This window comes from Patagioenas fasciata, chromosome 28, assembly GCF_037038585.1.
Source record: "Patagioenas fasciata isolate bPatFas1 chromosome 28, bPatFas1.hap1, whole genome shotgun sequence".
Taxonomy (NCBI): Eukaryota; Metazoa; Chordata; class Aves; order Columbiformes; family Columbidae; genus Patagioenas; species Patagioenas fasciata.
In genome coordinates this window covers 4,579,294-4,594,257 of record NC_092547.1, presented here as the reverse complement: position 1 = coordinate 4,594,257, position 14,964 = coordinate 4,579,294, and the positions used below count along the sequence as shown (strand labels likewise).

Sequence of the window (14,964 nt, the reverse complement as noted above, 5' to 3'; positions counted from 1 at the left end):
CACAGAGCCCTGAGCATCACCGGGTACGGAGCACTGAGCACCACTGGGCACGGAGCCTTGAGCAGCAGCGGTACCGGAGCACCGAGCATCATCGAGCACGGAGCACCGACCAGTCCCCGAAAGTGTCCACCAGGTGGCGCCGCCGCCCTCGCGAACGGAGCGGGGGGGGCTGCACTCGCACCCCCGTGTACCCCTCATGTACCCCCCCGTGTCCCCCCGTGTTCCCCGTGTGTCCCCAGCCACGCTCAGCCCCGCCATGCGCCACGGCCACGCTGCGGGTCACCAGGGGACCCGTGGCTGTGACAGGGCCCCCTGGCACCCCCAGCCCGTGGCTCGGCGGAGCGGGGTGACCCGGTCCCCTCCTCGCCAGCCCCCCCTCGGCACCCCCGGCCCCCCGCGGCTGCCGAGCCGAGGACGCGGCTGCTGCCTTTGAAAAGCCCCAAACTCCTCTGCAAAGGGATGTGGTGCGGCCCGAGCGCGGCACAGCCCTCAGATCTATTTCAATACCGGCTCTTTGTTCACTTATCGGTTTCTTATATCTCCTCTAGAGGTTTTTTTTCTCCCTTTCCTCTCCCCCCCCCCCGCCTTCCCTCTTCTTTTTCCTTCAATCTTTCTATTTTTCAAACCTTCCCTAGTTTCCCGTCACCATGGCCCCGCTCTCCAGCATCTTTAGGCCAGTGGGCTGTTGGTTGCATGGGAAGGGTCTTCCCGGAGCCTTCTGGACCTGTCGCAGACCCCGGTGTCCTTCTGCTCACCCATGAGACCATCAGGGACACCAGGACCCCCCAGCAGTTTGCTGGGCCATGTGGGGCGAGTCCCCCGCTGTAATGGGTTTGGGGGGCCGTGTTGGCCCCACAACCCCCCCATCCCTCAGCTGCCCCATCCCTGGGGCAATCGGGGTAAATGCAGCGCTGTGGGGGGACCAGCACTCCAGTCCCTGTGGTGGGGTCGGGCACAGAGGCTCCTGCCGGAGCAGGAGCACGGGCCGTGGGGCTGTGGCTCTCACACCGGCCAGGAGCGCCGGCACCGCAACCAGAGCGCGGCTGGAGGGAGGGGTCCCCCTGTACCCCCACCGCGAACCCCGAGCTGCTGCGGCTGAGCGCTGAGAGCACCGTGCTGGTGTGGGGCTGGCTGTGGGGATTGTGTGGGGCTGGCGGGGCCCCCACAGTGCATGGGGCAGCCCTGCAAGCAGAGCCGCAGAGCCAAGACTCCCGGATCCCCAGCTCCACGTCGGCGCTGCCTTCTCCTTCCCCTGCCTCTCTCTCCAGTTTCCCTTCATTTCTCTCCTTTTCCGTTGCTTATTTCTCCTTTACCTTTTATTCATTCTGTCTCCACACGTACGCGCGGTTCTGCAATGCTCCCCCCATCCTGCGCTTGCCCCCAGCCCTGCTGCTACCGAAGCCCCCGCCGGCAGCTTCCCGGGGAAGGCGAGTAGATAATAATAGTAATAACAGTAACAATAATAGTAATAACAATCAAGTGATGGTGTTGGGGAGGGATCCCCGCTGAGCTGGGGGGGGTTATGAGAACACCTGGCAGACCCTTCTGAGAGGAGCCCAGCACCAGGCGGAAGGGATGAGCACACGCATGTGCATGTGCACACACACGTGTGCACGCGGGCGGTGCGGGTTGCACGGCCAGCCCGAGATGCGGGGGGGTGTGTGCTGCAGGTGGGGGGGTTTGCACGCCCCTGGGTGTGCACAGGGCCTGGGGGCTGCACCCCCCCCAAGACCCTCCCGTAGGGTGGTCCCCCTTCTCTGCTGGAGCCTTTGGGGGGGCCCAACAGCAGGAGACCCCGTTCCCCTGCCAGGTGCAGCCGGACAGGATGGAGATGGGCAGGGCTGTGCCTCCCCAGGTGCCAGAACATCCCCCCCAGCCAGGAGCAGGATCGGGGGAATCTTGGGGCGCTGGGGTCACCCAGGAGAGGGGGAGCGGAACTGGGAGCACCCCAGAGTGCTGGGGTCACCCAGGAGAGGGGGAGCAGAACCAGGGGCACACCAGAGTGCTGAGGTCACCCAGGAGAGGGGGAGCAGAACTGGGGGTACCCCAGGGTGCCGGTGTCACCCAGGAGAGGAGGGTGGATGCAGGGGCACCCCAGGGTGCTGGGGCCACTCAGGAGAGGAGGGTGGATGTAGGGGCACCCCAGGGTGCTGAGGCCACCCAGGAAAGGGGGAGCAGAATCAGGGGCACCCCGGGGTGTTGGTGTCACCCAGGAGAGGGGGAGCAGAATAGGGGGCACCCCAGAGTGCTGGTGTCACCCAGAAGAGGGGGAGCAGAACCGGGGGCACCACAGAGTGCTGGTGTCACCCAGAAGAGGAGGGCGGATGCCAGGGCACCCCAGAGTGCTGGGGTCTCCCGAGAGAGGGGGAGCAGAACTGGGGGCACCCCAGAGTACTGGGGTCACCCAGGAAAGAGGGAGCAGAACGGGGGGCAGCCCACAGTGCTGGGGTCACCCAGGAGAGGGGGAATGAAACTGGGGGTACCCCAGAGTGCTGGGGTCACCCAGGAGGGGGAGAATGGAACTGGGGGTACCCCAGAGTACTGGTGTCACCCAGGAGAGGAGGGTGGATGCAGGGGCACCCCAGGGTGCTGAGGCCACCCAGGAAAGGGGGAGCAGAATCAGGGGCACCCCGGGGTGTTGGTGTCACCCAGGAGAGGGGGAGCAGAATGGGGGGCACCACAGAGTGCCGCTGTCACCCAGGAGAGGAGGGCGGATGCCAGGGCACCCCAGAGTGCTGGGGTCTCCCGAGAGAGGGGGAGCAGAACTGGGGGCACCCCAGAGTACTGGGGTCACCCAGGAAAGAGGGAGCAGAACGGGGGGCACCCCACAGTGCTGGGGTCACCCAGGAGAAGAGGGTGGATGCAGGGGTACCCCAGAGTGCTGGGGTCACCCAGGAGAGGGGGAATGGAACTGGGGTACCCCAGAGTGCCGGTGTCACCCAGGAGAGGAGAGCGGACGTGGGGGCACCGCAGAGTGCTGGGGTCACCCAGGAGAGGAGGGCGGATGCAGGGGCACCCCGGGGTGCTGGGGCCACCCAGGAAAGGAGGAGCAGAATCAGGGGCACCCCGGGGTGTTGGTGTCACCCAGGAGAGGGGGAGCAGAATGGGGGGCACCCCAGAGTGCCGGTGTCACCCAGGAGAGGGGGAGCAGAACGAGGAGCACCCCAGAGTGCTGGGGTCACCCAGGAGAGGGGGAACAGAACCGGGGGCACACCAGAGTGCTGGGGTCACCCAGGAGAGGAGGGCGGATGCAGGGGCACCCCGGGGTGCTGGGGTCACCCAGGAGAGGAGGGTGGATGCAGGGGCACCCCAGAGTGCTGGTGTCACCCAGGAGAGGGGGAATGGAACTGGGGGCACCCCAGAGTACTGGGGTCACCCAGGAAAGGGGCAGCAGAACGGGCGGCACCCCGGGGTGCTGGTGTCACCCAGGAGAGGGGGAATGGAACTGGGGGCACCCCAGAGTGCTGGGGTCACCCAGGAAAGGGGCAGCAGAACGGGCGGCACCCCGGGGTGCTGGTGTCACCCAGGAGAGGGGGAATGGAACTGGGGGCACCCCAGAGTACTGGGGTCACCCAGGAAAGGGGCAGCAGAACGGGCGGCACCCCGGGGTGCTGGGGTCACCCAGGAGAGGAGGGCGGATGCAGGGGCACCCCGGGGTGCTGGGGTCACCCGAGATGGGGCCGCAGCGCCCGCTCCCGCCCCTCCCGGCCGCGGGGGCCGCCCCGGGCTGCGCTCAGGGGTTGGGCGCGCACGGCTCCCGGTGCCCGCCGCCCGGTGCCCCCCCGCGGGGGCGGCGGGCCGGGATTGGCGGGGCTCCGCGGAGGCGCCGCCCGGCCCCAGCAAGTCTCCAACTTTCTTCCTGCCTCCCCTTGGCCGCCGCCTCCCTCCTCCGCCCGCCCTGCCGCGCTCCCTCATCCCGGGAGCCCCGCGGAGCCCCGCGATGCTCCGCTGCCGCCTGCCCCTGCTCGGGCCCTGGCTGCTGCTGCAGGTACCGGGGGACCGGGCGCGCCCGCGGGCGGCAAAGTTGCTGTTGCCGCCGGGGGGGTGCGCGGTTCCTGCGGGGGGGGGGGGGATGCAATTACCAGGGGAGGGAATGCAGTTGCGGGAGGTGCAGTTATTGGGAGGGTGGTACAATTCGGGGGGGTCTGTGCTATTCTGGGGGGGGGGGGGGGGGGTCACATGCAGCCCCGGCGAGTCGTGCAGTAGCGGGGGGACGTGCGGCTACTGGGGAGAGGTGCATTTGGCGGGGGGGGGCGCGGCGTGCAATGCGCGGGGGTTCGGGCGGTCACGGGCAATTTGCGGGGGGCTTGTGCAATCCTGGGGGGGACACATGGGCGTTCGCAGGGAGAGTTGTATGGACGGGGGGGCACCGGGCAGGGATTGCGCAGCGGGGTTTGCGGGGGGGGGAGGTCCTGCTCGCCCCAAGTTGGAGCGGGCTCGGGGCTGTCCCGGACTCTGCGCTCGGACATCGGGCGGAGTTGGGGGGCCAGGGTGCCTGTGGTGGTGGAGGGGGAGCAACCGACGTACACCCCCCGTTCCGAGCCGCCCACCCCCCCTTGCAGAGCGTGGAAGGCGCCGTCTGGCAGGTGCGGTGGGGGGGGTGACGAGACACGCGAGACAGAGCCGCGCGTGAATGTGGGGGCGGCCGCGCGTGGGCCGGTCGGGCCCTTTGCCGGGGGGGGCTCCCTGTGCGCTGTGCGGGGCGCTTGGACCCCGCACCTGCATCCATCGCACCTGCGGGGGGAGGCGGGAGGAGACACCCCCCGCTGCTCGCTGTGCTGGGGAGGGCGGGGGGGTTGCGCTGCACCCCGAACGGAACTGGGGGACCGAGGATCCGCGGCTGTGCCAGGGGTGTGAGCGCTGAAACCACCTGCAGAGGTGACGCCTCGTTGCTGTCCTGACTTGGCGCGGGCTCAGCTCCAGCGCCGGGGTGGCCTTCACCTCCGCCCAGGGGGACACAGCCCCGCCAGCTCCGTCCCCCCGGCTCTAGGGTGTCCCCTCAGCCTGGGGCTGGGCGCACTGGGCTTTACCCCAGGCCCAGGCTTGGCCTTGCTGAGCCGGGCGGGCGGCTTTGCCTGTTCTTGCCCCTTCGCCTGACTGTGGAGGTTGAGCGGTTGCGGATGCAGAGACGCCCTCCCCACCCGCAGAGCCCTCCCCGTGATGTCCCCCGGTCCCCGATACTAAATGCTTCCCAAGGCCACTCACCCCCATGTGTCCCCCGCTCCGCCACCTCCTCCTGGAGCCCGATGAGGCTTTTCTCCCCCAGCGGGAGCTGCTGGGTTTGGGGGCTCCAGCTGCATCTGGCGCCAGCATCTGTGGTGGTCATGAATGAGGGGAATTGTGCCCCCCCAGCCCTGCCGGGGGGGCCGCGCTCATCACCCAGCAGATCTGATTTCCTGACACTCCATTTTTACTTTCTGTGTTTCATGAATAAAATCAAACGAGTCAATTCCCTCTCGGGAATTGGATGCACATCAGGGACCCCCCCCGCACAACCCTACCCCCCAGGCGAAGGCTCTTGCAACTTGTCTTTCTCCGGCACTCTCCCTTCTGTACGGATATAGATGGATAGATGTGCGCATCTGAGCGTGGGGGTGGCTCTGCGTGACCCCCCCCGCCATGTCCATCTAACGCAGAGCATCTGTCGGTGCTGGAGCTGCTTCAAGACAAATGGTTTTGTTTTGATGAAATCAGGAGCAGGGCGCTGCCCCGGCCCCCTCCCCGCACGGGCACCAGCGCTGGGGGGACGTGGGGGCTCGTGGCGGGGCGATCGGGCCCGTCCCAGGGCACAGGGTGAGCGTGTGGGTGCAGGAGCCTTGTGCTGTGTGTATGGGGAATAACCCCGGGAGATGCCGGTGGGGGACAAACTTTCCCAGCCCTTCGTGGGGCAGGTGAGGGGGTCCCCGCTGGCTCCCCCACCCCAGGTGCTGCTCTGGAGCTGAGCTCCCAGTGCTGTGTCCCATAGGGTGGTGGTGGGAGCGATGGGCGAGGAGGCAGATGTGGTCGCATCCCCCAGGTGACAAGCACCTGGTACCTGTGGGCGCATTCGCTCGCATGGAGGGTCCGAGGTGTGCGTTTGTGAGCGGCTGGACCCCCGGGGTGTCTCCCCGCCTCGCTGCGTTTGCTGATTGTCCCTGCTGGGTGCGCATCGCCCCGCTGGGATGGACGAGCTCTCCTGGCCCAGCGGGTGCCGGTCCCCGCTGTGTGTGTGTGAGTGTGTGCAGATCACCCCCCATCACCCCCCACCCTTTGCTGCTGCTGCCCATGGTTTGCCTTCTCCTTCCCTCTCCTGGGCTGCGGCCGGCAGCGCTCGGGCAGGCGCCGCGATGCTCCCCGCTGCTCCCCGCAGGTGAGCTCCGCGCCCCAGCCCTCCCGCTCCTGTTTGTGCACCAAAAAGAGCCGGCGGTGCAGGGGCCACGGGCAGGAGCAGCAGATACAACCGGGATCGCGGTGTGCGGCGGTGGGGTTGAGCTGTAGCCGGGTTATGGGGGTGTCTTTCCTCGCCCCCCGCTCCGGCCTCGCTGAGCTCCTGTGACTTTGCAGGAAGGCGCCTCCCCGGCACCTTGCCTGGGTTTCCTTCCTTGGGTTGTCTGCGAAGCACCTGGAGCGTCGCTGGTAGGTTTTGCCTTCCCAGATTAACCCTTCCAGGGAAAATCCTGCCTTGCGGTGAGAGGCTGGTGCTGTGGGACCCCAGGAAAACTCGCCCCTTTCCCTCGGTGTCACCCGAGAGCTGGCACACGGCTGCTGGCTTGGTGGCTGACAGATGGCTTTGCTCTTAAGCAGATGCTGCCAGGCCTTTTGGTGCAAGGACACCCCCTATTCGCCCCCTCCCAGGTCCCATTAATGGGGAGAATTAACCCCTTCCTGGTGGGAAATGGGGTGCGGGTGGTGGCACAGCCCTGCAAGCCGGGGTCCTTGTGGGTGCGGAGCCGCAGGGACTGACCCCGCGGGGCAGGACGGGGGGACCGAGCGGCTCCGTGTCCCCGTCTCCCTGTTCCCGCAGATCTCCCGAGGTGACCAGCGTTGCGGTGGGTGCTGTGTGCTCAGCATGGCTGAGCTAATCTATCGCCAAACAAACACGCGCTGTTATTCTGAAAGAAGGTTTCCAAGCGACTCATTTCCCTTTTTTTAATAACTCTTCCCCGTGGTGCCCTTTGCACCCCGAGCTGGGAGATTCAATAAGGCTGGAGCCTGGAGCGTGGCGCGGCTCAGCCTGCGCCGGGGGGACAGCGGCTGGGGACGGGGGGGCACACAGGGCTGCCCCCCAGCCAGACCCACTCCTCCTCTTCCCCAGTGCTGTTCTGGCTGCAACCTGGGGGCTGCTTTATTGCTTCCCCCCCCCTCCTTGTTTTTAATTGCCAGTTTGCTGGCCCAAGCTGGGAAATGACCAAGCGGGCGCTTCCCTCTGCAACCCCAATCTGAGCACCCCACTGCTAATAACACCCCTGCTAATTAACCTGCGCAGATAAATGACCTTTGTGCCCCATCCCTGCATCCTCAGCTCCTCCTCCCGCGGACCCCAAGTGCCAGCAATGGGGTGATGCCGCATTGAGACCCCCCCCCCCAAGCCGAATCCTCCCGCCCCAGCTCCAGCATCTCAGAAGAGCCGCCCGGCTCAGCCTTCGCGCTCGGGCGCTGAAGGTAAATGGCCCAAGAAAGATGAAGCTTCCTCTCCAGCCGCTTGGATTGCTGCTAAAGAAATAATCACGTCCCTGTGCCCGTGGTCCCCCCTCCCCGCCTTTTTTCTCCCTGATCGCTGTTGCAAAAGGAAAATCATTGTGGAAATGAGCACCCAGCCTGCAGGAACCATCAGCTGCAAGGAGCCTGCAGGGCCTGGTGCTCAGGGTGGGGATTCATTCTCCCCTCCCAAATAAATCCCCCTTGGAGCCTGTTGCTGGGACGGGAGCTGCTGTACGGTGCCACCAGCACCACGCTCCCCGTGGTTGTCCCAGCAGCTGGATTGACCTCAGTGGGTGTCACCATGAGCAAAGACCCCCTCGTTCCTCCCCCTGTCCCCCCGCTGTGTTCGGTGCGATGCTTCACCCCATTGTGCCCAATGGGGACCGGGAGCTGGGCAGGGTGGTACAAAGCAGAGCCGAATCCGTCTCCGGGGTCCTGAGGGGCTCCCAGAGGATGGGGGGAGGTTGCAGGGACCTGTTGTCCCCTTCTCCACCCCAGCACAGCCCCAGCGATGTCCTTGAGGGTCCCCTGGGGGGTTTTAATCAGGCTTGGGGATGCGGGGACAGTGGTGTCCCTGCTGCTGCTCGTCCCTTCCTGGGGACAATAAATCGCGCTGGGGATGTGCCTGGGGGGGACAGCACTGCGGGGGGGACATGGGGATGTGTCCCCACTGGGGGGACAAACCCATGTTCGCCCCTCTCTGCGGTGACCTTCGCCTCGTTGGGGCAGGGGATGCAGTGCAGGGGGGGAAAGGGAGGGAGGGGGGGCTGGAAATGCAATTTATGATCCCGCCTGATACGATCTTATAAAATTTCCCGGGCACACTGGAAATTACATTTCCATAGCTCGGGAGAAGCGATCTCCTCGCGCGCCGATACCTGCCACTTTTATGGCTACATTTATTGCAATAATAAAGTGCAATGGGGAGGCGAGGGGTGGGGGCGGCCGGGCCACGTCCCCGGGGGGTTGGGGACCCTCCGCTTGGAGGGGCGCCGGGGGGGATCTGTCACCCCGCTGCACCCATCGCAAAGTTCTCACCCTCCGAAGAGGCCTTGGGGGCGCAGGGAGCCCCCCAACCCGCTCCCGTGCGGGGAAACCGAGGCAGCGCTTCAGGCCACGATGGCGACGCTTTGCGGGGTTTGATGTCCCCCAAGCCCATCAGCTCCCACCCCTCCTGCCGCCCCCCCGCGCCCCCTCTCCCCATCCCCGCTCCGTTTATCTCGTTTCCTCATTCAATCCCTTTTCTTCCTTGAGTCCAATGAGTCACACAAGCCCTGAATCCTTTGCCTGGTGCCGTCTCCTCCCTTCTATTATATTTCTTGCTTTGCTCTTAACAGCACTTTTCTTTCCACCCGTGGGGGGAGAGACCGGGGATGTGCATTTCTTCCCGCTCCCCCCCAACCACCCACCAGCTCCTGTCTCACCACGCAGCCCTTAAAACTAATAAATAAATAAAATAACAGCCGAGAAAAGAAAAGGCAGGAAACGAGTGACAGGGAAAAGGAACCAAAACGAAAGAAAGAAGAAGAGGGGGGGGGAAAAAAAAAACCAAGTCCTACTCGGGCTATGAAATATTTATTAGCCAGCGCGTGCCGAGCGCGTTAATAAAGCCGGAGCATTTGCATATTCTTTCTGTCTGCGAGGAGCGAGGTGTCTGGTTAGGGGGTGAAGGCGAACGTGTCCGCGCGAAGCCGGGTTCTCCAGGTCGTGACACCGGTGGCACCGGTGTTGCTTTGGGGTGGGTGGCACCGGTGCTGGTTGTGGTGGCGGCACCGAAGCAGCAGCCACCGCAGGGTCCTTTGGGGGGTGACACGGAGCTCACCGCCGGGGAAGGGTTTGTCCAGCTGGGTGGTGGCGCTCGAGCGCGTCGCGACTTGTCCCCGCCTGTCGTCGCTTGGGCTCCGCGACCCCACGCCCCGGGTGCAGCCCGGGTGTCCCGAGCAGCCGGCTCATTCGGAGCCGTCGCCGGCACCGTTACCGCAGCTTTGCCTCGCGGGGACTTTAATTATCAGCCTTTCACTCACCGGCTCCATCTGCGCTTGCGGGCGCGGAGCCGCGCGCTTGTGCCCAGAGGCACCGATGCGGTTGGACCCGGCACATCCCGGGGCACAGGTGTTTGCACCGGCACCCTTGGGATCGTTCGTATCGCTCCTTCTCCGCAGACCCGCAATTTAATGGGGGAGGTTGTCTTGAAGACAACGTCTCAAGCACGGGCGACCGCGCACGCCACGTCCTCCACACCTGGGGCCGCGATGTCCCTACGGCGGCGTTTGCGTTCATGCAAACACGTTAGAAAAGCGGGTTGTGCTGATGGAGACGCCTCGATTATACGCTTCGGCATATGGTGGTGAGGCTTAAAACGAGGTAGCAAGGCAGGGAACCCTGCTCAGGGTACCAAGATGTCTGCGCATCCCAAGTGGCTCAAGGTAAATAGCTGGGGCGTTGCTAGAAGTGTCCCACTCTGAGAGTTGTGGCAGCCCCGCCGGAGCGCAAGAAACAGGGCACGGCCTCTGAGCCGCAGAAAACCGTGCAAAACCACGCGTGGAAAGGTCTCGCAACTCTTAGTCCCAACCAGAAACGATGCTGCAACGGGCACGTTCATCCCAGGGTGCTCACGCACGGAGGCACACGCCGAGCTCCACGTGCGCACGTAACCACGCACGCGCGCCCACGTGCGCACGGGGACGTGTGAAGGCGCTTGTGCGCACGTGTGCGGCGCCGGCGCGTGTTGCGTCCCCCCGCACGCTCGCCGCGGGTGCGCCGGGTGACCGGTGCGCGCGCCCGCTGGCGTGCACGCTCTCGCCCACGCGCCGCCCTTCCGACGTGCGTTGCACGCTCGGGCGCGGGCTGCAGTCCCTCCCCGCCGCCCGGCAGAGCCCCCCGCGTCACCGCGTCACCCTGCCACCGCGTCACCCTACCACCGCGTCACCCTGCCACCGCATTAGCACCCGCGCGGCGCCGGCGAGATAAATGGGAGCTGTCAGAGGCACCTTGTTTGCTGCTAACCTTTGGAAATGCCACACCGCCCCGGGCTGCGCCGCGCCGGGGGGAGCGGGCCCGCGGGGATTGTTGCTCACCACCTCCAATTAATCTCCTTGCACTAACGAAGGCGGCAGGGTGACAGGGGAGAGACCGGCTTGACCGTGCGCCCATGGGGAGAGCTGGAGACCCCGATCGGCAGATCCCCGTCGGTGGAACGGCTCTGCCGCCAACACGCACCAAGGAACAGGGGACGGCGTCTCCGCAGGGACGGGGTGTTGGTGATGGGTGCTCTGGTTTGGCACGCTGTCGGTTGTGGGGGTGTTGGGAGCTCATCGCAACCGGTCCCCATCGCTCCTCCCCGTGCTGATCCGCTCCCCTCGCCAAGGTGACCGTGGGTCCCGGGGGAGCAGCTGACGGTGCTTGGCCCCCGCCGGCAAATGGGATGTGAGTGGCCATCACCGCAGGGCCTGACAAGCCAAATTGATGCCGGCACCAAGCGCCTTCGCAGTCCCTCTGCAGCCACCCCCAGCCCTCCCCGCATCCCTGCCTGGCTGCCTGCGCACACCGGAGCGACACGCGGGTGCTGCAGACACATGGCGGGCGTGCATACGCACAGGAAAGTGCACAAGGGGCTGGAGAGTGACAAAATGTATATATCATTGTCTCGGGGATGTCTGTGTGGATGCAGCAGCGCGTGGATGTGTAATGGTAAAAACCAAGCGTAGCAGCCTGGTCCTCCTCAGGCACAGGGGCCAGATCCTGGGGTGGCCGGGGAGGGAGGGGGCTCCGCACCCCTGTGCAGGGCCAGGGGATGTTGGGACCCCCATGTATACCCGCCAAGTGTATCCAAGAGGTTCACGTACCCGGGTGTGCGCGCTGCACCCCGGCCGCTCGCTCACAAGCAGAACCATTAATATTTAGCGCGAGGTGCGAGCGGGACCTGCCCTGAATGCCGACGGCGCTGGCAGGGTGCAGGGGGTGACCTTGGGTCCCCGCGGTGCTGTGCTGGAACGGCTTTGCCACGGCCCCGCTCCACCGCACCCCTTGGCATGGGCTCCGAGCCCCCCGGCCTGGGGGAGCCAGCCCTGGGCCGCACCGGGGTGCGGGTGGGGAGGGTCTGTAACCCGGAGCCCCGGCCCGCGCTCCGGTGCGATCGATAGCCCTGGCTGCATCAGCAGTCGCTGCCCTGCTCTGCAATTCCCTTTCATCCCCGCTCCCCAGCAGCTCCCGGGGAGGGACCACCGGCCCCTCCAAACGCCGCTCCCCTGGCCGGAGAGGGGGTGCGGGGGGCTGCCCATCTCTCCCTCCACCGCGTATCTCTCCATCTCGCGGTCCTGCCGTGCTCGCTCCCTCTCTCTCCGGCTGGTGAAGGCACCCGGCTTTGAAGCTGCGTTGAAATATAGATAAGGGCGAAAGCAGCAGCCGCGCTCAAAGAGAGATTGGGGAGGGAGCGGGGGGCTGCGGGGATGCTCCGCCACAGCTTCGCACCGCACGGCTCCCTGTCCCCTCACCCACCCTGGACCGAGACCCCTTAAACCCTCTCCCCTGCCCAGGGTGCTCGGTTTGCTGGTGCGGCGCGGGCAGGGCGAGCGCACGCCGGAGCAGATTTACGGGCTGAGCCCGGCGCCCGCGGCACCGGGGGATAAGGCGATAGATCCCGGAGACAGCCGTGCGCAGCCTGGCCGGGGATCCAGCTCAGCGGCTGGAGAGGAACAGGGTGAACGGGGGGGCTGTGGGCTGAGCAGCCCCCCGGTGCTGCTGCATCCCCAGCAGAGAGCGGTCCCTGCGCAGGAGGGGTCCCGGGGGGCTCACCCCTCTATAATCAGGGTCACACTGTGCTCCAAGGGGGAAACGGCGTGGGTGGCTGCGGGGTGGCTGGTGCCAGGGTGACCCCCCAGCACCTTCTGCCCCGCGTCCAGCGGCTCTGGCTGCGATCCAGCGCTGCCGCGTGCCTCAGTTTCCTTTGGGAACACAACCCCCCCATGCTCCCCCAGGCCCCTCCAGCCGGTGCCTCCGCTCGCTGCCTCGGGGAACAGGTCGTCCGGAGCACAAGCTGCCAGAGCAGCCCGAGCACCTGCCAACCCGCGGTGACAGTGATTGACGAGGCCGGGGCTGCCGGGGCAGCATCCTGCGCACCGGCAGCAGCTGGCAGGGCAGGCGGGGGCACGCCGGGGTGCAGAGCCAGGCCGAGCGATGGGGAAGCAGGCGGGGAGGGACAAGGGACACGTCAGAGCTGGGGTCCCGGGGCTGAAGAGCTGCCAGCTGGCTCTGCTGAGCCCGCGGTGTCAGAGCCGGCAGCCGGACACAGCGATGGCCGCGGGGAGCGCGACGAAGGGGACGCTGCTGCTGTACCCGTGCGGGGACCTTGCTGCTGCCTGGCGTCTTCCTCCCGCTGCATTGCCCATCTTTGCTACTTTTGCTGCAAATTCCCCGCTTTTCCAGAATGCACAGAGTGACCCCAGCCGCACCCCTCCAGCAGAGCAAGGGGTTCCCCGCTGGTTCCCCGTGTGCCCCCCTGCACACAATGCACCCTGTCCTCCCGCGGCAATTATCGCGGAGGGCGGAGCGGTGCCGTGCAGCCTGGCGGGGGTCTCTGTCATTTCAGCCACAGATCAGAGGCAGCGGGTAATGCAATTAGGCTTCCCTGGCAGGCGGCGCTGGGCTCTGATGCCCCCTCCTCTCCATAGACGCTGCTGCCCCCCACCCCCCTGCATTTCAATGGGGCTCAGCTGCGGTGGGGCAGGCAGGCGTCAATTGTCCCGTGTCCCGCTTCTTGCTGTCACGGGGACATGGGTGACGCTGGAGAAGCAGCCCTGGGGGTGACACCGGCACGGTGCGGGTCATCGTACCAAAGGGGTGCACGGTGCTTGGCCACAGGAGGGGTCCGCAGACACAGAAGGACGCATGGGGACAGGCAGGAGGACAAACAAAGGGACGCGGGTGCAGCCTCTGCCCTCTTTCCTAGATGGTGTGCACTGGAGGCCACATCGCCAAGACCCTGGGGTACCTGGAGCTCGACACCTCCGGCCTCCTCAAGGATGTCCCCTACGGCACCCTGAAGCCCCCAGTGCTTGACCCCGGGCGGCTGATCCCGGCCGAGCCCCATCAGGGCGCAGGGACGGCCCTGGGCGCCGCGCAGAGCCCCTGGGACTGGCAGAAGAACCATTCGGCCGGCGAGCCGCCCAGCTCCCGCGCCCGCCGCAAGCCCTCGCTCAAATCCGGCCGCACCAAGAAGATCTTTGGCTGGGGCGACTTCTACTTCAACATCAAGACGCTCAAGTTCAGCCTGCTGGTGACGGGCAAGATCGTCGACCACATCAACGGGACCTTCAGCGTCTATTTCCGCCACAACTCCTCCAGCCTGGGCAACGTCTCGGTCAGCATCGTGCCGCCCTCCAAGGCGGTGGGGTTCGAGGTGCTGGTGCCGGCCGCCCTGCCGCTCCCGCCCCCCCAGCAGAGCACCCTGCCCGAGGGGCGCCCGGCCAAGGCCCTCAATTGCCACGTGGAGTACGAGAAGACCAACCGGGCTCGCAAGAACAAGCCGTGCCTGTACGACCCGTCCAAGGTGTGCTTCACGGAGCACACGCAGAGCCACGCCGCCTGGCTCTGCGCCAAGCCCTTCAAGGTCATCTGCATCTTCATCTCCTTCCTCAGCATCGACTACAAGCTGGTGCAGAAGGTCTGCCCCGACTACAACTTCCAGCACGACAACCCCTATTTCGGCTGATGGCCGTGGGACGAGGCGGCGGGTGCCGGAGCTGGATGGGGGCCGGGAGGTCCTGCACCTTGCCCCAGCTGCATTGGGGATCCCCGGGGTGTGGGGTGAGCTGGGGGGGCACAACCCCGTGTGGTGGCACTGGTTGGGTGTGTGGCACCTCCGGGATGGTTGTAACGGGGATTTTGCCACATGCCAGCGGGTCACGGTGCTGGGGGGAGCTCAGGCGCCCCCCGTGTGCTGCTGGGGGTGGGGGTGTCTTTGCAGCCGTGGGAGGGGTGTGTGTGTGTCTGTGCATGTACACAGTGATCTGTGCGTGGGCACCCTCCCCGTCGGCCCCTCCCAGGCACCAAACCTGGTGACCCATGGAGCCCCCCAGGGTGGGGACCCTGCCCAGATTCACCGCTCCTCACCCCCATCTGCAGCCGCTTGGCCGGGAAGAAGCGCCCCCAGGAGCAGGGACGGAGGTGTGGGGGGGGCTGCCCTCCCCCTGGCTCTGGGCAGGGGCTGCTTCATATTTTTTTTAAGAAAATTAAAATGGAAAAAAGCGGAAAATAAAGAAAAACACTGGAAAGAAAAAAAGAACC

At 65.9% G+C, this 14,964-nt stretch overlaps 1 protein-coding gene across 1 annotated transcript; it reads left to right on the top strand.

The window, feature by feature from the left end:
* The first annotated feature begins 3,886 nt into the window (after window positions 1-3,886).
* NXPH4 (neurexophilin 4) lies at window positions 3,887-14,955 on the top strand. Its single transcript, XM_065858941.2, has 2 exons — window positions 3,887-3,988; window positions 13,628-14,955. Exons 1-2 carry the CDS (start codon window positions 3,941-3,943, stop codon window positions 14,387-14,389), a joined length of 810 nt encoding a protein of 269 aa, XP_065715013.1. The 5' UTR covers window positions 3,887-3,940; the 3' UTR covers window positions 14,390-14,955.
* The last annotated feature ends 9 nt before the right edge of the window (window positions 14,956-14,964 follow it).

What these genes read in the sequence shown, in the direction of transcription:
- NXPH4 (XM_065858941.2), top strand. Translation starts at nt 3,941, where the DNA reads ATGCTCCGCTGCCGCCTGCCCCTGCTCGGGCCCTGGCTGCTGCTGCAG. An exon ending in GGCCCTGGCTGCTGCTGCAG is followed by an intron (nt 3,989 to 13,627) that starts GTACCGGGGGAC and finishes CCTCTTTCCTAG; the next exon opens with ATGGTGTGCACTGGAGGCCA.